At 44.1% G+C, this 21,377-nt stretch overlaps 1 protein-coding gene and 1 long non-coding RNA gene across 2 annotated transcripts; one reads left to right on the forward strand and one right to left on the reverse strand.

Moving 5' to 3' along the window:
- Positions 1-1,917: 1,917 nt before the first annotated feature.
- Positions 1,918-21,332, reverse strand: IL5RA (interleukin 5 receptor subunit alpha). Its single transcript, XM_037382596.1, is given in 12 exon segments — positions 1,918-2,031; positions 3,922-3,925; positions 5,160-5,241; positions 10,151-10,247; positions 13,508-13,643; positions 14,285-14,430; positions 15,406-15,596; positions 15,672-15,804; positions 16,337-16,475; positions 17,062-17,207; positions 18,549-18,607; positions 18,609-21,332. Coding segments are annotated over 12 exon segments (1,299 nt in total). The 5' UTR covers positions 18,686-21,332; the 3' UTR covers positions 1,918-1,942.
- On the forward strand, positions 1,937-16,375 carry LOC119145857. The gene is made up of 7 exons (XR_005103549.1): positions 1,937-2,024; positions 3,418-3,475; positions 4,740-4,812; positions 8,802-8,963; positions 10,680-11,919; positions 13,800-13,931; positions 16,290-16,375. It is a non-coding gene; the product is annotated as an uncharacterized LOC119145857 (long non-coding RNA).
- Positions 21,333-21,377: the final 45 nt, after the last annotated feature.

The following is a 21,377-nucleotide window of genomic DNA, read 5'->3' on the forward strand; positions in this document are numbered from 1 at the left end:
TTCAGAATGATCTGAAGGCAGCTGAAGCTCCACGTGAAGGAGAAGCCCAGCTCCTTGTGGCTCAGAAAGCTGCTGAAAAGCACCGGGAAGTCCTGGGCACACTTTTTAATTACTGCACAGTTGAAAACTCTGCATTCCCAAGCTGTGTTCTGTTTTGTAGGACGTATATCAGTTTGTACCGTTTTGCCTCTCCCCCACTTCAGCTTTTATCTTTTGTGCCAGGAAGCACAAACAGTCCCTTCGTGTCCTTTTGCAGATGCTGTCAGCTGATGCCAAATCCAAGAGTCTGCAAAAGAGCCCTAGACTGAGAAGGAGTCAGCCGTGAGCCTTCCATGCCTCCCCCCATCCTGTGGCCAGTGAGCACCGGGTGTGTGGACAGATGCTCTTTCAAAGCCCCCCCATGCCGGAGTGCAGAAGAAGGGAGAGTAAGAAGCACAGGTGAAGCTCTTGCTTCATACTGAAATTGGGGTCTCGCCGCACCCAGGTTGCAGTCTTGGCCAGCCGCCCTGATCCCCCTGCAGGCATCAGCCATCACAGCTCCACCAGCTTCACACAGCCAAAAGCTGGTGATGTTTAAGCCCCAGGGGAGCCAAGATATTAAAAATGCTTACTTTGTTCTGCAAACTGTACAGATCCTACAAGAAGGAAGAAAATAACCTGAAGAAAAACTAAACTTCCACAAGGCAGGAGAGAAGTGAACAGCAAGGACTGTGTTGCATGCTGGACAGTCAGGACACCGGAGGAGAGGTGGCAGCAGGCACCAGGGCATCAGCAGTCGAGTGCCTGCACGGCAGCGAAACTACGCAAGCTTAAGCAATTTTACCAATATCACGGAACTGTCAGTTTTCCTGCAACATTTCATAGCTATTTACCCAACTAGTTTTCAGTCCCCAGGCTGGGAATTTACTGTTTCAATGTGGTTCCTCGCAGGCCCGCAGTGCACACGACCCACGTAGCACCCCAAGCTACCTGCAAGACCTGCCACACACACAGACTCCGAGATTCTGGGCGCTGTGCCCGTGGCAGCGAGGCACCGGGTGTGTGCACACAAACAGCAAGGCGATGCGCTACCCATGTGTGCAAAAGCAGTGAGGCAAGGTGGGGGCTTCACGCACAGAAGTAGCAATTGTACATCGGTGGCATATGCAAACCGACCTTTTCTGAAATAGTCTTTTGGATTTTATAAAGTCCTGCCACTGAAGACAGCCGTTTCCCCACATCCAAAGTTGATGCTACGTTGATGTGAAAAGCAAGATGTAGGTACCTCCATGCAGCACCAGCAGGTGCTGCCATGTCGGGTGCAGCCTGGCCCTCGTGCCGTTTGGGCAGTCCCCACGCGGCAGCGGGCTGGCTGCATGGCTCGCACACGCACAGCTGCCTCCCTTACCCATGAGCTGCATTTCCGTGGGGGTTATTCAGGCTGTCGGCTGAATTCACACTGTTTCATTACAAAGCGGATTGGTGTGGGCCCTCACTTGCATGATGGATTTGCTATAGCCATGCAGCACTGGGGATGACAGCACTGGGATGCTCTACAGCTTGTTTTATTCTTTTCCTCGTCTTTGATGCACTTTGGTCACTGCCAGGGACCATGGCTGGTTACCTTGCTGCCATACACTGGACTGCACCAAGTCCCAGTTTGCATTTTGCGTCTTGCCTTGTCAGAGTTCTTTAAAACAAAACAAAAATCCAAAAGATTAAGCTGTCAACCAGGAAAAAAAGCCACTAGCTCTTTTCCAGATTTTTTTTTTCTTCCAACACAGCCCTTGTACCGTGTACTTATATCCTGCTTAAACTGGGACTTTTTGTTCAGTAGCTTATCGTTACACAGGGCACCTCATGGGCACAAGTCCTTGCCCCCCGCAGGAAACACCACCGCAGCGGAGGCGATGTGAAGCCCACTCCAGTGATGCTGGGTGACGTGCCAGGGCCATGCAGCCTCTCAGAAGACAGAGTCATCGAGGGGGCTGCAGTAGAGATCTTCTGTGAAGCTGCCGAACTCGGTCTCCGTCTTGCTGGTGCAGGTGTGTGCTCTTTGGAAAGTGAACACTGCTTTTAGCTGGTGAGCAGGGAGGTTGTGCAGGTTTTGGCTGGGATAGGGTTAATTTTCTTTTTAGTAGCTGGTATGGGGCTGTGTTTTGCTTTTGTGCTGGAAACACAGCTGGTGACACTGGGATGTTTCCCTCACGGCTGAGCACAGAGCTGCTCTTCTGCTCCACACCCCCACACCCCCCCCCCAGCAGCAGCCTGGGGGGCACAGGGGGCTGGGGGGACCCAGCTCGGACAGCTGACCCCAGCTGACCCAAGGGACAGCCCATCCAAATGGCACCATGCTCAGCCATAGGAGGGGGATGGGGGAGTGATGGCGTTTGTCTTCCCAAGTGCCCATCACGCGTGACGGAGCCCTGCGGTCCTGTCGGTGGCTGGGCACCGGCCTGCCCGTGGGGAGTGGGGATGAATGTCCTGCCCTGCCCTGCCCTGCCCTGCCCTGCCCCTGCTCTGCTCTGCTCTGCTCTGCTCAGCTCTGCTCAGCTCTGCTCGGCTTTGCTTTGCTCTGCTTTGCTCTGCTCTGCTCTGCTCTGCTCTGCTCGGCTTTGCTCTGCTCTGCTTTGCTTTGCTCTGCTTTGCTCTGCTCTGCTCTGCTCTGCTCTGCTCTGCTTTGCTCTGCTCTGCTCTGCTCTGCTCTGCTCGGCTTTGCTTTGCTCTGCTCTGCTCTGCTCTGCTTTGCTCTGCTTTGCTCTGCTCTGCTCTGCTCTGCTTTGCTCTGCTCTGCTCTGCTCTGCTTTGCTTTGCTTTGCTTTGCTCTCCTCTGCTTTGCTCGGCTTTGCTCTGCTCTGCTCTGCTCTGCTCTGCTTTGCTCTGCTCTGCTCTGCTCTGCTCTGCTCTGCTCGGCTTTGCTCTGCTTTGCTCTGCTCTGCTCTGCTCTGCTCTGCTCTGCTCTGCTCGGCTTTGCTCTGCTCTGCTCGGCTTTGCTCTGCTCTGCTCGGCTTTGCTCTGCTCTGCTCTGCTCTGCTCTGCTCTGCTTTGCTTTTCTCTGCTCTGCTTTGCTTTGCTCTGCTCTGCTTTGCTTTGCTTTGCTCTGCTCTGCTCTGCTTTGCTCTGCTTTGCTCTGCTTTGCTCTGCTTTGCTTTGCTTGCGTGCCTGGCTTTTGCTTTGCCTGTTAAACTGTCTTTGTCTCGACCCACGGATTTTCTCACTTTTACCCTTCGCTTCTCTCCCCCACCCCGCCAGGACAGATGCACGAGCAGCTGTGTGGGGCTCAGACACTGGCTGGGGTTAAACCACGACAGAGGTGAACTGAGCTTATCAACTAAACTGCACTAATTTAGAGAAAGGAGTTACAGCGTATTGTTTTAAGCATGTGAATATTTGTTATGAAACAAGTGTTGCAAAACCCTTACTTAACGTGTTTTGCAGAACACCGTGTTTCAAGTTGGTGCATTTAAAGAGGGATTCACCCAAAGCATTTTGTGAGGTAAGAGCCGAGCATTGGGTTCAACACAAGAATTTCGCCACATTCCAAACGGACTACTCACAGTGCTGCTCATCACTCTGTCCCTCGGGCCAGAAGCCCCCTGCACCCCACAAACCTCCCATTTGGCATGTTTTGCACAACACAGTTGCCCACCAGACACCCCTCTGTGGCCAAGGACAAAGAACCCCAGGAGGAGCTGGAGGGCGTGTTAGGAGGCACATGAATTTTTCTGAATACGCAGCAGCGAAGCCCACTCGTGGGGCCACATCCTGACCCCTTGGTACGTGCAGAGCTGCACGAGCCAGTGCGCAGGGAGGGGGTGGCTCGCCGGAGGAAGCAGAAGCAGCAGTTCAGCTGCTGGGAAGCCCACAGGGGTGGTGGGAGGCAGAGCTGCTCCTTGGGGCCAAGCACAGTGCCACTGTTGTGCGGGGCTTTTGTCACCTCACCCCGCTGTTTATGCGACAAATTTAGGAACTGAACACCCACAACAAAGAGTTGCTGGGGGTTTCACTCTTCTGGGTGATCTCAGTGGAGACACCACAGCCATGTCCTCACTGTCCCTTCCTGGTGCCACCGCCTTGGTGGCCACAGTGCCAGCCAGTGTCACCTACTGGCACCCAGCTCACTTTAAGTGAAGAGATGTCTAAATACAAGGCAGTGCTGCTCTTGGTAATGTGAAACAGCCTTCACAAGCTCACATTTTCTAGCTGCAGCGTTAATATTTGGTATTTCTCATATTCTTATTTGTGATACCCTAAGTCGTGGTATTTTACACCAGTGGCTTTAATTAAAAACAAACATACGATAATCTTTTAAGCCTGTTTCCTTGACCAGACCATGGAATAAGAACAATACCCCAAAAAAATCAAACTCCTATTCTAAGGGGACAAATTAAAATGAAGTTGCTGAGCAGCACTTCCCCTGAGCAGACAATGAGGCTTTTTATCTTATCTGTAAGGCAAATGTATTTATCAGGAAGTAACAGCAAACATAATAAGGCTTAAGACCAGCTTAACAGTAGGACCAAAACATTTCCCATTGTTAGGCTTCACAAAATAAATCTGCTCTCCAAGAGTCAACCCCCAGTCCTTGCCAAGGCAGAGCTATCTGCCTGGCTGTGCTTGGTGGAAGGAGCGACCACATTTCCATACAAATGGCAGAGCCAAAGGTACAGCAAGGCGTACCTGAAATTTATTGCATATCGGAAGAGCACTTCACAATAGCACTTCATCCTTTTGTTCTTTTTTAACCCTTCCCAAAACAGTTCATCTACAAACAAGGCCAGATCCAGAGCTGCTGGGACCTGTCCTTGGCAGAGGAGGTGGCCACAGAGCCAGGTGAGAACCAACCACAGCAGTTATGATTGCAAAAACAGCCTCCCAAAGTGCTAAATCAATGGCTAACTCGATGTACTCGTAGTAAAGGCTGTGTGTATCGTTATATTAACTGCACCCATGAGTTTCTTATTTGGGAATTTGGAAAAACACATTTCCTGTGTTTTGCATAACACATCTGGCAGTGTATTCCATATTTAATAGGAACATTATCAATTCTAAGAGGTCAAAAGGCTCTTAACAAGCTATATGCTCCTAGCCTTTCTGGGAGAGAGCAGCACACAAACACAAGCGTTCCTTCTACTAAAAAAAAAAAAAAAAAAAGAAGTGTGACTAAGATGTTATTTTACCTGGTAGTCATTTGGGAAGGGATCTCTGAATTTGTTGCTGGGTGTTGGAATTGGTGGAAACACTTTACTCCATACGTGGTTTCTGCAAAGAACAGTAGTGGAGAGATGTGTAAGAATTGCTTTTTCCGCTGGATGACACATCCAACAAGCAGCACGTGTTTAGCCCCGCAAGGAGGCACGTCTCCTCGTACCGTCAGCCCTCCTGCCCCCCTCCCACTCAGTCGTCGGAATCTGAGGGCGGCAGCAGGTTCAAAAGGGGTCGAAGTTATGGATAATAGTCCACCAGCGGACACCCCGAAGACTAGGCAGTGTGCCATTCCTCACAGGTCACTCCTGACCCTGGGGACAAGCAGATGACAAAGAGGAGGTGGGCTGATGCTCTCCCCCATCAGCCTCTCCCATTGCAGAGCTTGGCGGTAAGGTGCAACCCAACGGGTACTGCCGTGACTTTGAACGGCCAGTAATAGGCCTGCCTTGGGAAAAAAGTAATTGTTCTGATCTTCTTGCTCATGCTTATGTTCTTCCCAAGGGCTGCATTGTCATGTACCTTGTTTGGACAGTCAAGACAGGCTGCATCTTGCTCACACTTTGGTTTCTGGACATAATGTACCTGTGTCTCATGCTAGAACAACTGCAAATAATTGTGTGCCAAGGGAATGAGGAAGAGGCAAGAAATGGGACTGGAGGTAGCTGACAGTGATTCTGCTAACCAGTGTAATAACTCATTTTGCTAACACCCTTTGAGACACTCCTTCCCTGCCTGACACTCTTTAGTCTAGCTGAAGCATACAGGCATGTGTATGTTTGTGACAGCAAGTGCTGCAGAGTGAACTTTTTTTTGTCTTCTGTATCCCTGAGTACAGACTTCACATTTCAGTCGCCAAAACACATTCACTGTCCCTACCCCTGGATAGCACAATGTCCAAGTAGAGCCAGATTTTAATGGGAACTTGGCCTGAGTGAAGATTATAGGATTTATCCCAGAATTACCATCTTGTGCCTGTTCTGTGGACACCCATGAGGCCGAGACATGGCCATGGTGTGGAGCCCTGGCTGCTGGGACCATGGGCAGGTCTGCTCCTCTGCCCTGTCTTTTTTGTGACAGTTCTCCTGGCTGATGTCTGGTTAGTTCAATGCTTATGTTCTTATGAGTACTCTTCTTCCAAAAGATTTCTGAGTTCTGTCAAGTTTTCTTTTATCCTATTATTCCCCCTCACCAAGGAGGTGAGGAGGAATAGCATTTTCTGACTATCAGTTTGGAGCTAACCCTTCCTGGCTGAGCTGCTGCTGCCTTGGAGGAGGTACTGACGCTTAACTAATTACTAGGCAAAGGGAAGGGCAGGGCCATACCGCTTCTCACACGATGGACCTGACCAGGCAAACTATGGGATGTCTCCCCATCGCTGCACATGGCCAAGGTTTTGTAGTGGAGGTGCACAGCCAGAAGTGGGAACATGGGGAGGAAAAGCAGGGTGTTGGCTTTAGGAGACATTTGCATCTTTTGTTGCAATGCTGAATGCAGTGCAACCACCGCTGGCTGCAGAGGGCAAGTCAGGCTGTGCGGTCACCACCGGCAGAGTGGGACAGTAGGGTGGCTGCTGGTGTCACTCAGGAGTGGGACTGGGCTGAGTGCCAGTATTAATACTCCAGTGCCTGGCATCATCTCTACTCTTCCCAGCTTTCCTGCTAAGGGTTAGGTCTTTGTGACCAAACCCAGGTCAGCTTTGCAAGCGCTCCTGTCTGTATGGCTCCTGCACTCCATGGGGTCTCCCAAGCCTTCCAAGGAGGCCTCGTGATTTCACCTGCATCTTATTTCAGCTCTGAGTGTGGCTTTGACTTATGCTATTGCTGTGCAATGCAACCAACAATATTTGGTTTTGTCTGGAATTGACGTGTTTCTAGCTGTGCTGTTTGTCAAAAAAAGATTTTGATGGAGCCACATCAAAATTATTTATTGAGTCAGCAAAAAGGTTTAGTTACATGTCACTTCTGGAATAGAAACACTTAAGGACAGATGTACAAAAAGCCAACAGAAACGAGGCAGAAGCATACTTGTGTTCATGGGGGCTGCTTGACCCTTGGGTGCAAGAGTCTTTGCAGTGAGGGCGTTGGTGGGGGTGGTGACAGTGGTGCCTTCAGAATGGTCCTGTTCTTTTTTGCAGGACACTGAAAAGTTGGAGTTACGTGATTAAATCTCTTGTCACAGGGAATGTTCCAGGCATCTCTGTTTGTCTCTACACAGGTTGGGTCATGGCCCTTTCCATTAGCACTACTTGGACCTTCAGGATATGGAAGCACCCCACAGTGCCTTAGATCAGCATTTCAGGGCCTCCAGTTACTGTGCTGTGACTGTCTTTCTGAAATTTGCCGCTTTTCCTACAGGCTGTGACATGAAAAAGCCAAAGATAAACAAAGAGAAATAAGTAGGAGAACAAGATCTTCTTTTCCCTCTTCTAACTGCTACAATGAGATTGATAAAATACTTGTTTTCACAGTGTGTTGTCCTGCCTCCCCTGAGATTCCCCCTGACATTTTCCAGATGATTTCCCCATAGCATGGTGGCTGCTGGTCCTGAACTGGAGTGAGGTGCAGAAGAGGGAGAGGTGCCTGGTGGAGGTCAGGATGACCACAAGATTTCGGGGTATGGAGGGCTACCGACTCTCCTCATGTCAACTAAGTGGAGAGCAGCTGGGAGCAAGTTAGTAACGACATCCTCCTGTGGCCTCACCTCCAGGAGAAAATATCATTCCAAGGCACAGCCTAAGGAAGTGCAGAAGATGCTCATTCATAAGGACAGGGGGCAAACTAGGAAAACATTCAGTTGTGCTTTTTATCAAGACAGTAACCCCATCAGCTACTGCAAGTAAGTGAAGGGAAAAGACTATCCAAACAGTCCCAAAGGGCTACTTTGCCTTGTAGCATTTCTCCTAAACAGTGGTTTGTGTCTCTGATGCCTGCAATCACCAGGAAGTACACAGAAAAAAATATAGAACTCTTAGCTATAATGAAATTCCTTATAATGACTTCAAATCATATGAAATTTGAAATGATTCTGTGGCTGGAATTGCACGGTAGACTTCATGAATTTTCAAGAGCAGTAAAAGCTCAGAGTACTAATGAAACTCTGATTTAGGAAACCTGTTCTATTTTTCTGTTTTTTAATATCTGCAGATACAACAAATGAGCAGGCTAAGCACTGTTTCATCTTCCTACACTTCCCACCTCCTCCCAGGGCAGGCTGGGGGATTAGAGAAGTGGCAAGGACACTGAGCAAGAAGCAGCCTGGGAAGGGTGGAGTAAAGCTAGCAACTTCACGAAATTCAGTGCAGCAGGCAGATAAAATTTTAATCACTTTGGCAAAGATGGAATGGAATGAGCCTTTGGGTGCTAGGTAATTACATACTAGCCAGGCAGAGAGAAACTCCTAGAAGCAGGCAATGTAGCAATCAAGCAGATGAACCTGGAAAAGCTAGCTTAAATTTGCCAAATGTATTAAAGTTCATAAAATGCATTAGTGAATTATCTTCAAGCTGGTCCTGGAGTAGAAGTCTTCCCCTATACCTGTTTCTCCCCCTGTATCTATTTCAAGCTCTCCACAGGGAGTAGCTGCAATAATATCCAAATACTTTCAGAACTCTACAGGAAAACACAGAGCGGTATGACTGCTACTAACTGGTGTTGGACCTAACTCATGTCAGTGTTTTGCTGTCCCAAAGGGAGAGGAGAGAGCTGATGAAGATGATGCTGGAGCAGTGGTGGACCTACAGCTATATGGACAGGTCAATCCATAAAAGAATCAGCCATGTGAGTAAGAGCAGTCTGGGGATTTCCACCAAAACATGAAGGCTGCACTGTTGGGGACAAGTGTGTATGCCGCTCAACATGAATAAACTCACTGGGGAGTTAATCTATTTTGTTCCAAAAAGGATTGCTTACTGAGACCTGCTATGCTAATTAAATTGAGTTAAGAGCAGGTTACTGTAGACACCAGACACTTTAAGGAAAGTTGATATCAGTTATTCTAACGTAACGTTCCTGTAGACAAGACCTTTATTTGATAAAGCAAATGTGCTATGGAAAGAAAACTAGCCAAGAGTACATCAGAATGACCAATACATTAAAAGGCATTGAGGAAATTAATAAGAAATTAGCAGTTAAGGACAGCACTTACTGGGAGCTGTGTTTATTGTGGACTGGTAATTGCTGCTTGCCACATGTTTCAGGGGAGAAGCTTGTAATTACATAGATGCTTTAATTCATCACTTTTATGATATGACTATAGTCATAACTACAGAAATCCAAAGTGTATCTGGGTTTTTTGAAGTTTGGCTCCATGGCATCTGTTGTTACTACATGGCATCCATAGCCTCTGTAGTAATTAAAAATAAACTAAACAAATAGTTCAAAAAGCAAACAGTAGTTCAATGCACTTGCTCCTGTTAAGAGGTCAAGAAGAGCAGCAAGCACAAAAGCACTGAATTTTTACCTCTTCAGAGCATCTACCACACTCCTTGATGTCAGCTGAATTCAGACTACAAGCCCAGGGCCTGATACAGGGTGTCTGGCTGAAAGCTGAACTAGGCACGACTGAGAAAATACTGGTCTGTATGTGCGAGCCATGAAAGCTTCTCTCAGCAGCTTTCACCAGGGTTAAAGACACAGTCCTCCTGGGAAAATCACTAACCCAACCAGATCCATTTAAGTGAAGAAATGAGATAAAGACAAATTTGCCTCGCTCAGCATATGTTTTTTTTTGTTTAAGATTAACTTGGATAGCACTCTTACCCCACCAATTTTACTGAATATTATTATTGATAATTAATGAGGCTGATTATTACTTATACAGTACTTTTGCTTTGTATAATTATGCTTCAATACCAAACTCGGTGCCCTTTCTTAAAATTAAGCAAAGCTTGTAACATCCCCCACCCACTTGTTGAACAACTAGTCCTTAATTATACTGTAATCCAAAAGAAGACGATGATACTTACATTTTGCATATTATAGCAACAAGCAGGAATGTGCAGCACATGGACACACAAAGCACTGAGAGAATCCAGGCTATGGAATCCTCATGTTTGTTTTGCCCTGACTTTCAAGAAAAAAAGAAATAAAATATATTATTTCCGTGTGGATTATTTTAAACACACTCTTACAAAAGATTTCATCAGCTGCTTTATGTGATTATATTCAGATCATAAATTAACATGCAAATGATGAAGACTTGGTATCTAGAATTAGAAAGGAAACGCAAAGCTTCAAAAACAATTTCCACAAACTGACTTCCTAATTTCAGCAATAAATTCCTTTCATTTTGATGTGAAGGAGAGAACAAGCCAAGAGGTGTGAGGGGCCAGGCCAGGAGGACAATCCAGCCCGTTAGCTGCTGCCCCGAGACACACGATGCCACGCGGTTAGCGCACAGCTGGTAGCCGGCAAAGACACGCTTTGCTGGTGGTCTCAGGTACAAACTGATTGTTTTCCATTAAACCATTCTTCATTTCTGTTAGTCCTTTCTAGCCAGGAACTGGATCTGTCTGGGTTCCCAAGCTTGCCTGTGAAAAAGACATCGAAACCCCCTGTTTTTCTTGCGAGCCAGTTGCTGTTACATTTCCTCGGGAAGAATTTCTCTGCTGCCTCTGCCTGTGAGCAGACACAGGTATTTCTGTCAAGGTCGGTGTTTCTGTTTTGAAAAGGCATTGCTCAGTGACCACAACCATTATTTTTTTCCACATTATGCCATATAACAAAAACATTTACATTGAACTGCATTTTCCAAAGGCTGCCAAGCCCGTGTGTGCTTATGATAACTACCGGTCCTATGCATCAAGGTGTCAGCGCTGCCAGTACCGGGTAACTGGAAGGATGTAAACTGGCCAGCAGCAGGAGCGTTGGCTTTATGGGTGCTGTAGGCAAAACAACATTCAGTCGTGGCCAGATTTGTTTCTGAGACCTGAGGAGCTGAGCCTGCACCTCTGCCGATGGCTGCGGTAGCAGGGCAGTCCCCGAGAGCGGCGTATGGACGGTGCCATAAGCAGGTCTGTGAGATCCATCCTGCACCTCTGCACCACCCCGACGGGGTACACAGTCAACCTTGCAATTACAAACAGGTTAGGATGGTCTATTTTCTCTTCAGGGTTACCACTTTCCTTTCAAGAAAACAAGATTGGGGATGTAACTGTCAGCAAGTTATGCTTTGTCTAAGTCTTGAGGATGCCTGGGGCAGCGAACTGGGAAATGGTTAAGTCCCATAAACCAACTTTAAGCCTCCCAGCATGATGGCTGGGAAGTGTCTCTTGTTTTCCAAACCAAAACTGGAAGGGTCCTAAGTCTCTTCCATCTTATGTCGGTTGGCAGTGGCCTCAAAAAGGCATGATCAGGCAACACTAAGTCTCACTGCAACTTGGAGTAAGCTGCAGGAGAAGCAGCAATTGCAGATGCAGTGCTGAGGCTCTGGGGACTTGCCCGGCACATTCCTCCTCAGGCTTCTCTCCGAGATGTACCTGAAGGTGCCAGCCCAGCCCTGCACACCACTGTGAACCAGCACGAGCCCGCGACCTGCCTCGTGAGGGGTGTCCACGTGACACATGACATGGAGGGAACAGATGAAACTTCCTCGGAGCCACAGAGCAAGTTACCAGCAACACTAACAAGACTGGCTGAAGTACGTACTGCAACCCAGCGACTTACGCAGTAACCTGTATTGTCTCAATGAACGGCAACAAGCCTCTAAAAACCCCTTTTCGTAAGAAAAACCAAAGTAAGTGGACCTGTCCTTAGGTATTTTTTATGTTTAGTAAATTTTTATGAAAGACTAACTTTTTTTACCATCAGAATGAATTTTCCATGTTTGGTATGTGTAGTGCCTGAGTAGAGGTGTGTGTAAGGGCAACGTTGCCAGGTTGCTCAGCCAGCAGCAGCAGAGGCAGCCCCACAAGTGCTCCAGCTGACAGAGGGGCCCTCAAATCTGTCAGCATGGCTGGGACAGCAGAGTCAGGGCAGCACAAAAGGGCTGAGGCACCTCTCAGCCCCAAATGTGACCCGTGGATCTTTTAAACTGTGAGCCCAGGCAGCAGCCATTCACACGTACCTGCCGCTTCACAGAGCTGATTCACGTGGGGCTGCCGCGGGCAGGTAACGAAGGCATCCAGCCCACTTGGCTGCCCTGATGATTTTTTATCTGGCTTCATTTGACAGCAGCGCTGCTAAATATCCCTTTAGAGAGCTAGTATCGAGGTGCAGTTTGACAGTACCCGATTTGGCAGCGTATGGCTGCATTTTGCAGGGTCTGAGCACCACGGCTCAAGGAAAGGATCCAGAAAAAAAATCAGTTTTTAACATGTTGGAGGGTTGCTGCTGCAGGGTGGACCAGTGTTTTTCTTAGGATATGGGCTCAGAAGAGGTCTACTGGTCTTAAAGTTGGTCTCATCAGAATATTTCCCTGATTGATGCATGAAGCTAATAAGCAAGTGTGGTTTTCTTAATTAATGAGATGTTCGGTGAGCCCCCCTGCCCCAGGGTGAGCAGTTGGGTTGCTGAGCCTCTCTTCCCAAGGGCTCTGCAGTGCCATGGAGCCAGGGGGGAAGGTCAAGGGGATGTGTTAGAGTAAGGAGGCACAACACCAGCAGATTTGCATTCACTAGCAAATATAAGAAGGAAAACTATAGTAAACAAGAGAGTGTAAGGGACTTTTTTTTTAAAAAAAAAGTGAAAACCAGTAAGTTAAGAAACTCAAAAGATAAGAACAAAGGAGGATGTCTAAGAAGAAACAGTTGATAACGTGCAGTGATAAGGAAACTGTTACTCCCAGAAAAAACATGTTCAGCAAGCAGGAAATACAGAACAAAGTGGGGCAAATTATCATGTTCCAAAGATGCTAAAACCATGCTTTTCCCTCCACCCCCCTGCCCCGCCCCCAACATTTAAGAGTTCAGATAAAATAATAGTTGACGTGGTCACTCATATCAACTTCCAGCATGAACCTCATGATGGATGCCAGGGAAACACATGTAAAAACTAAACTAATGCAACTAAAAGGCTTTAACTAGTACTTACACCTTAAGCTAGTTTAAAGCAGTCTCTGAAAACATAAGCATGTGAAAACAAAATGCTGTCTGGAAAAACTCTCTGTACATCCCAAAATTTGCTTGAGAGATTTTTTTTTTTTTAATTTTAATGGAACACAGATTTAACTCCCCTTCATTAACAGGTCAGTTTTTTCCTTCAAATACCTGTTTTCCTGGCTTCTTTTAAAATTACTTGGTGTTGTCCATGCTTATGATCGGGCAGCATTTGCTTTCCAGCAAAGTAAGAATATTCATTACAAGACAGAAGCACATCATTCTTACCAACGTAAATAATTTCACTCCAGTCACTCCAAAATCCTCTTGTACAACATATGTGATGATTAGCTCTTATCTGTATAGAATACCTGCTAGTAACATCAATCTGTAATCTGAAGTAATTTGAGGATATTTTCAATATCTGTTAGGAAAACAGTATTGTGCTGTTATAGATTACTTAAGATAAACAGTTCAGAAAACAAACTTTAAACAAACTTTTTATTTTTTTAAAACTTCTTTACTAGATTAACTGTGAGCATCTGGCCTTGCTTTTGAAGTAATATCTCTGTTTTTACAGGTGTCATTTCTCTCATAATACAACAATATTTCAGGGCAAATTCTCGAAAGATGCCTCATTTTTGCATTATTCCTTAAGACACCTAATGCTGGATTTTCAGGATTGTCCATCCTCCTACTGATCTGAACCCAGGTGCATAAAACTCAGTAACTCCACTTTTTGTCCTTCTTTTCTCCTAGGTCTCTTGGGGATGTTTTGTGGTAGACATAAATGACATGCAGAGAAAGACGGAAAACATGAAAATTGATGAGACTTTAGTTTTGCTGAACCTTAGTCATAAATGGGACACAAGTTTCACCAAAAGTCCATAGTTTACAAAATGTGCTAGCAGCGCATTTCATTTTAAATATTTTAGAATCTGTAACATATCCATGAATGTGAAGACTTTTTCACGAGGTTGCATAAAGGCAAATTCTAGTTATACAGGACAGTCAGCTCAGAGACAGGAATGCTGTGTAATACTTGGGCATCAGAGAAGCAATTACCTGCTTGTTACCTGACTTCAAGTTGAAGAGGTAAAATTCATATTCAAAACACACTTCAGGGAAAGGAGAAAATGGCTTCTCCCATGTGGCTAGGAGATCATTTTGCTCTAAGAATACAGTGACATTTCTGGGAACATTCACTTTCTCTACAAAAAACAACCTGTACTGGTAAGTTATTTACAGAGCAAAGTTTAAATACTAGCAATTGGAGCATTTTATAACCTGATAGTGTTTCCAAGTAGGACCTGTAATCCTTGAATTTATTTTACATTTTGGACAGAAAAGATAAGGATTTAGGAGGAATAACTATATTGCAGAAAATAGCTAAGGGGAAACAGTTTCTAAAATCGACTTAGAAGTTTTGGAAAACTAGGGTAGCGGTGGTTGGGAGAATTTATTAAATTAATTTTCACAAAGCATTAATTAATGATAGAACAGTTAGAAAAACGTATTTTTAGGAAAAAAACAGACATAACCAGGAAAGTTACCAAAACCTGGAACAAATTCAAATGAATGGATCTGCAGCTATTACAAGGATGATTTCTAAGAAAAATGTCAGCTGTTTTATCTTAGTGAAGTCATGAAGAAGTGAAATGTTATCTGTTTACAAAAAAGTGAAGAGTGGAACTAATGAAGGAAAAGAAATTATTGGGTAGATGATAGATGATAGACAGTCATGGGTGATACTACCTTTTATTCAACAGTCTAATGCCTTTCTTTAAAAGGACACGGTTATCTTGAACACCACGTGTCTTCTTCCATTTAAAGAAAGGCTGTAAAATAAAAGGTAGTAAAAACTGTACTTGAAGGTATATTGAGCAAATGAATTGAAAATTAGTATTAAGAATAATGCTTTGGCTAACAAACATAATAACTAATTGCCTTTTCTAGGGGATTTTTTGGTCATTTTATAATTTAAAATAAGTTAACAAAATCAAAGTTAGTTAAAACCATCCATTTCTGTCTTCTAATCTCTTCCAATGTCATTAAGATGTCTACGCAAAACCAGCACATACCTGCACCTGCATCAAGAACCATTCAATCCAGTGGTATTCTCTCACAAATCTTTTGACAATCTTGCTAGACATCTTTAAATATTTTTTTAATGTGTTTCTACTCACCAATGGCATTTTGTTTAAATAACTGCTGAGAAGGCTTGATTGCATCGTACTTGCTAGACCCATTAATGTGTATTACAATGACATTGTCAATCTCTTCAGGATCAATATGAGTCACGGAAAATCTGCACTCAGTATTCCTGTTCCACTTGTCTTTGCTATAATCTTGACATTCTTCAGTGTACATCTCATACCTAAATTAAAATACTTGTCAGACGTGATGCTCTTACAGAAATTCATTGCTGACTAAAATGGGAGAAAACACCAACCTGTAAAATAGAAAGTATTTGGTATCTTCTGGTGCCCCTTGGCCAGGAAGCCAAGTACAATGAAGAGAAACAGCACTAGAAACAGTGATGCGGGTAACACAGGACAAATTAGTGACAGATGTCTCTGGAGCACCTAGAAAGTCAAAGAATTATAAAAGAGAAAGAAAAATCTTTTTACAAAAGTCATAAGCAACTCATGTTGCTAAAACACTTTGATTACAATCTCTGGCCAACTGTGTCTATGTCTATTGTATCCAGTTCTGTTCCTTATTACGCTGGGCTATCAGTATGGATGGATGAAGTGTAAGTAAACAGTGTGTGTAAAGCTGCACCACACAGCACCATTACAATATTTCATGTACACCAAGGCAACTTTTAATATGATCTTTTAATATCCTAGAGTGTATGAAAGCAGGTTATCTTAGACTCAGCCAGGAAATTTTAGAAAATTTTATATCGTTTATCCATGTTCTGCACCTGCAGTTTGTACTTCAGGCTCCACAGCAGTAGAGAAAGGCCTGAATTAAATTGTTTTGTAAGATCAGTGTAGCAGGTAGAGGGGAAAATGCTGTATTTTTCAAGTTTTAAACTTGTCACCTTTTGATGTCTGGTCCACAGACCGGGGCAGAACACAAAACTCGGACCTCCCCTGCATTTCTTCATACCTGGCAGTGGTGGGAGTTCTTCCTTCACCCAGTCACTTCTCATCTGAAGGTCTTTGTGGAGAAGTAACGTTCGAACTTGTGCGGAGAAACCATTGTGAAGTGCAGCTGTTTGGATACTGTGAGTCTTCTTTGTGTCATACTTGAAATAAAATGTCAGGTAAGCATCATGGGTGATGGAAGCTGAATTAAGGGACCTGCAAAGACTGATCCAGGCTTTGCAAAGGGGCAAACGAGCCAGCTAGCTCAGCTGGTTATATTAAGTGTATAAAGCTAGAGAGTACATATAATCCACACTAGTGTGTAAGGGTTCCTATTTAGAGACAGCAGGACACTTGTATTACTGAAAATTTCTCTACAGCCTACAGCTGTGATGAAACATGATCTGGCATTTTAACGATACCCCGGCATTAATGTGAATTAAGTGAGCTGACTTGAACGGGGAGCAATGTCACCTGAAAGCAGTATCCAGCTTCCCCCCAAATGAACGCTGCAGACTGCCAGCTCCCAGGCTCACCCCTGTCCCTGCAGGCCTGTCCCCACAAGCCTAGCTGAAAGGGAATCTCTCCAGTGCTCACAGTATATGTTTATGATATAAAAGAGTAAGTGATGCCATATGCCAGTTGTTCAAGATACATATCGTGCCTGCTGCACCCTGGTTTGGTGCAACAGTTTAACTCAGCAGGAATTCAGCCTTCTTAGGACACTGGACTTATTTTCTATCTTACCTCCTCAGGCACAGGGCTTAGGATTTTCACATCATATCTAATGGTGTAGTTTTTTTGTTCCTGATTAGGGTTTGGTTTCCACTGTAAAAGTACTTGTGCTAATGCGGAGACTGTAAGGGTGAAGTTAACAGGTGGGAAAACCTGAACTGTAAAGGAGAAAACAAAAACATTCATAACACAGTAAGCCAGTGGATTGTTTAAAGCAATAGCTGTTTACAAACAATGAGCAATACAAGCAATTAATTTTATGTCAACATTATATTCTCTCAACAGCTTCTTGTGAAATGTTTCTAATATTTGAAAAGTATTTTTAAATAATAACCAAAACTTCATCAAATAAGAGTTTACTTAAAACTTAGCCTAAAAATAATTTTTTACAACAGTTTTGACTTGAAAAATCACCAGGATGTATCACTTTTGGCTTGTTAATTAGGTTCAGGATTTTCAGTTTGATCCTCATTGCACATAGGCGCTGGGCACCTGGACTGAAATGGGGCTGATCAAGTGATCGACATACGAACAATTCACACCCACGTAAGCTTGCAGAAGGGTAAAATGTGGGTAGCTTTCTAAGATAAGTCTGACAGCCACAAGAATTTATGTGTGAGAGAAGAAATAAAATTATGAACAGAGGAATTAAGCACAAATAGAAGAAAATATAGAAGGATGGGAATGATAATTTAAAACAATGGGGGAAGAGGCATTCCTGGAGCTCATATGGAAATAAGGAAGATCTCATGCTGGGGGGAAATGGTAGTCTATAAATAGCAAGGCAATGAAATAATCAATCTATTCCCCTCCACTTCTAGAGTTCTTCAGAGCCTGCCCTCCCTTAAATGCCATCTCCAAGGCAGTTGAGGGACATCAGTCCCCACTTCTCCCATGGTTTCAACCTCTGTTGCCCACTAGTTCAATTTTCAAGCATGCACCTTGCATTAGGAAAACTGCCTCGTAAAGGCTCAGAAAACTCCAACGCAAACCACCCTGCACTGATCCCCCTGAAACATTCTTTGTTGAGATGCCCACAAAAAATGTCCCCATTAAGGCTGTTGATACACCATGATTATGCCAGTGATGCTTCATGTCACCATGTTTCTGCAGATAACTGCAGCATTGTTCCTGGAAGTAAAATTGCTATCTAGAATAATGCCTTTGCTCTGGCAGGATTAAATTGTTGAATAAACCAGGCCAGGAACTACTGTCTAGCCAGAGGGAAGTGGAATGGCACAAGCTGTGTCTACATGCCTTATGGTTCTTCCCTCTCAAAGCAAAATAGCCCTCAGGCACTGGCTGGGAGCAATCTGGGACAGAGTACAGCTGGTCCAGGAAGGATGTTAACACATCACGGTCATCTGCGGTCCTGTACTCATGGCATGCCGTGGGCTGGTTTATTCACGTGTAGAATAGTGTGTCTGACCAACATGTGGAGGGGCCATGGTCACCCCCTGGTGCTAAAGCTACACAATGGTAGAAGGAAAAGGCCTTACCTCCTGCGGCTTGAGGTATGCTTGGCTGGAGCACGTTTGCTGTCTGAAGGAGGATCAGAGACTTTCATCATACTGGCCATAATCTTTAGATGGTAAGTGAGAACGGCCACGTACCAGCATATGTGCCTTGTCAACATTTTACCGAGGCTGACAGCTAAAAAAGAACACAATGCCAAGTGTTAAGCACACAAACCATGGAGCATGGTATATCCACATGATCAAAGGAATGAAACTGCTACCTTGCAGGGAACAGACTCTTTTCCTTTCCTTGCAGGAAAATGCATCTTGTCGCAGCTACATTTAGTATAGTACCACTGACCACAATTCATTGTGCTCCCTTCGCTTTTGCCAGCCCTCTTTGAAAAAGCTGCTGGTCGCAGACACTGTCATGTGTGCATGGTCAGAGCAGCAGTCACAGAGCATCCCTCCGCAGAGAGGAGCGAGTCAAGTTCAGGTATATTGGCTTTCAGCAGAGTCCCATTTACTTGAAGAACAGAAATAATCATATTTTTAGCTGCCACTATATATAAAATGGCTACTTACTGGAATTTACTTTGCAGTTTCTATTTCAATAAAGCTCAGTAAAGAAGCAGTCCCAATGCTCACCTCAAGGCTAATTCACCAGTGTTAATTTTTGGGTGTAAGAGAAACTATTTTGTTTATTTCTAATTTAAATGAATGACTCTTTTTAATGCTTAAAACCAGCATGTTCTTATGCTTCCTATAGATTGTTTCATGAAGTACTGGGAGAAAAAAAATCTGTGTGTGATCATTCATGTGTAACCTAATATAAGCAACATGGACATACACAATAGCAGCTTTCCAAAATGTTCTTGCCAAAGAGAAATGTGCCTTCCCAGCCCTATCACACTACTTCCCTGGGGCACTACAGCAATTGCTTGTATGGAAAACATAATATTTTCAGATGGTAATGAGCACAGAAAGCATTTTTAACCCATCAGTTCTCTCTGAACCTCCAATAAATAACCCAGGGACTGGAAGCACTCCAATTGATCACAGTTGGAGTGCTTACACTATACAGTAACTATTTTTCAAAATGGTGTATGAATGCTGAGCTCATTAAAATGACACATAATCTACAATACAGTGTGTTTCTTAATGTCCAAGTCCACTCATTATCTGTATACATATTTTATATGTACTTACTATTCTGCTAGCCAAAGTATGTGCAAGGCTAACTGAACCTCTGGAGTTTGCTAATGGATTATTCCTGGGGAGCCAGGGTTTGCTTTACGGATGCTGGGTTATTGAAAGACATTTTGGCCAGACATTTTAGTTCTTCCAAACTGTATGTGAATCACAAACAATCAGGTAATTATTATTCACACCATACATTTATGCCTACACAATACCTCCAAGACTATTTTCTATTGCATTACCATTCATGAAAAGTCTGTTCTTTTGGATTTTCTCGCTTGAATACCATGCAGACTTCTGCTTCACAAGGTTATGTTATTCTGGAGGGTATTATGTGGACTGAACGCAAGTTTACAGTGGTACTTGATCTCTGCCACACCTATACTGCTTTTCTGATAAAAAACAATTACACAACCTGCTACAACACGACACCATTTCCAATATGCTTTTGTACAAATCACTGGCATCAGGCTTTCTTTCCTGCTTCAAAAAACATGGCTTCATTTACCTGATGAAACTATTAAATACACTATTTTTTTTCTTTATTTAAAAGTAAAAATTTATCAACTTCAAGTGCCTGAATGTAAAAACTAGCTTCTTATTTTCATGTTAGGAATAGCCCCACTAGAACTCTGCCAAGAACACAACTCTGTAACCACGCAGCTGTGTGTGCATGTGCTTCTGTGCAAGCATGCACATCTGCATTCCTACCTGCCTATTAACATTACCCACTATGTTCATTGCAGCTCTCCCAGCAACCAGCTACAACCAAACCCAGCAGCTAAGGAAGCGGTTTCAAGTAAATTAAGCTCTTGTAATGTGAACCAGGTGCCTTAGTGAGCAAGAGATGAGAACCCACCAAAGAGCACTCCGCTCACATAGAAGCGAGACAGCGGGACAGGTTGCACTTCCCCAGCTGCAATCAAAGTCTTGATCAAATAAGACATCAGGTGCAATGACAAGACTTTGCTTCTTAAGGAAAGCTTCGTAAGTTCCACTGCTAAAAGCAGTCATTTTTTTTTTTTATTTTTTTAATGCAGTAACTTCATTACATTATTAAAAAAATCTTTTAAAAGCCTCCTGTTTTACAGCTGCTTAGGATTCACATCTACTAACTTAAGTAACATGAGTATGTTGGTTTCAGGACTACTCTGGCACTTAGCACAACTAAAAAAGCTGGCACTCTCTTGGGTTTACTTAAAGTGGGTTTGGTGACCTATAGATTTTTTTGACTTTGTCCTTCAAAAAGTAAGGATTCTCATTCTTCCTGGGAACACTCTTTTCCCTATACTTCTGAAAAGATTCTAAAGATCAACTTTTCAAAGATACTTTTGCTGTCTATGCATGTATTAGACACAAACCCAACATTATCTGAGCAGCAGTTTACTGATTTGAAACTGGATATAAAATGTCACTGTAATACAGATTAGTTTTCAATTAACTCTGTTCTTTTCGGTTTATCTTTTCCTGCCTTGTTTTCAAAAACGTTCTTTTTCTTTTTCTTGCTATAAGACAAAGGATTGAAAATACAGGTTTTGGAAGAGGTATTTCTGTAGCTGTGTAAGACCACAACCTGTAAGGACACATGGCAGTCTGTGACACCTTTTGTGTTTCATGTGAGAAATTACTGAAAAGAGAATCAAAGTAAGTCTATTCAAATAAAGATGTTAA

The sequence above is a fragment of the Falco rusticolus genome, chromosome 4 (assembly GCF_015220075.1).
Source record: "Falco rusticolus isolate bFalRus1 chromosome 4, bFalRus1.pri, whole genome shotgun sequence".
In the NCBI taxonomy this organism is placed as follows: domain Eukaryota; kingdom Metazoa; phylum Chordata; class Aves; order Falconiformes; family Falconidae; genus Falco; species Falco rusticolus.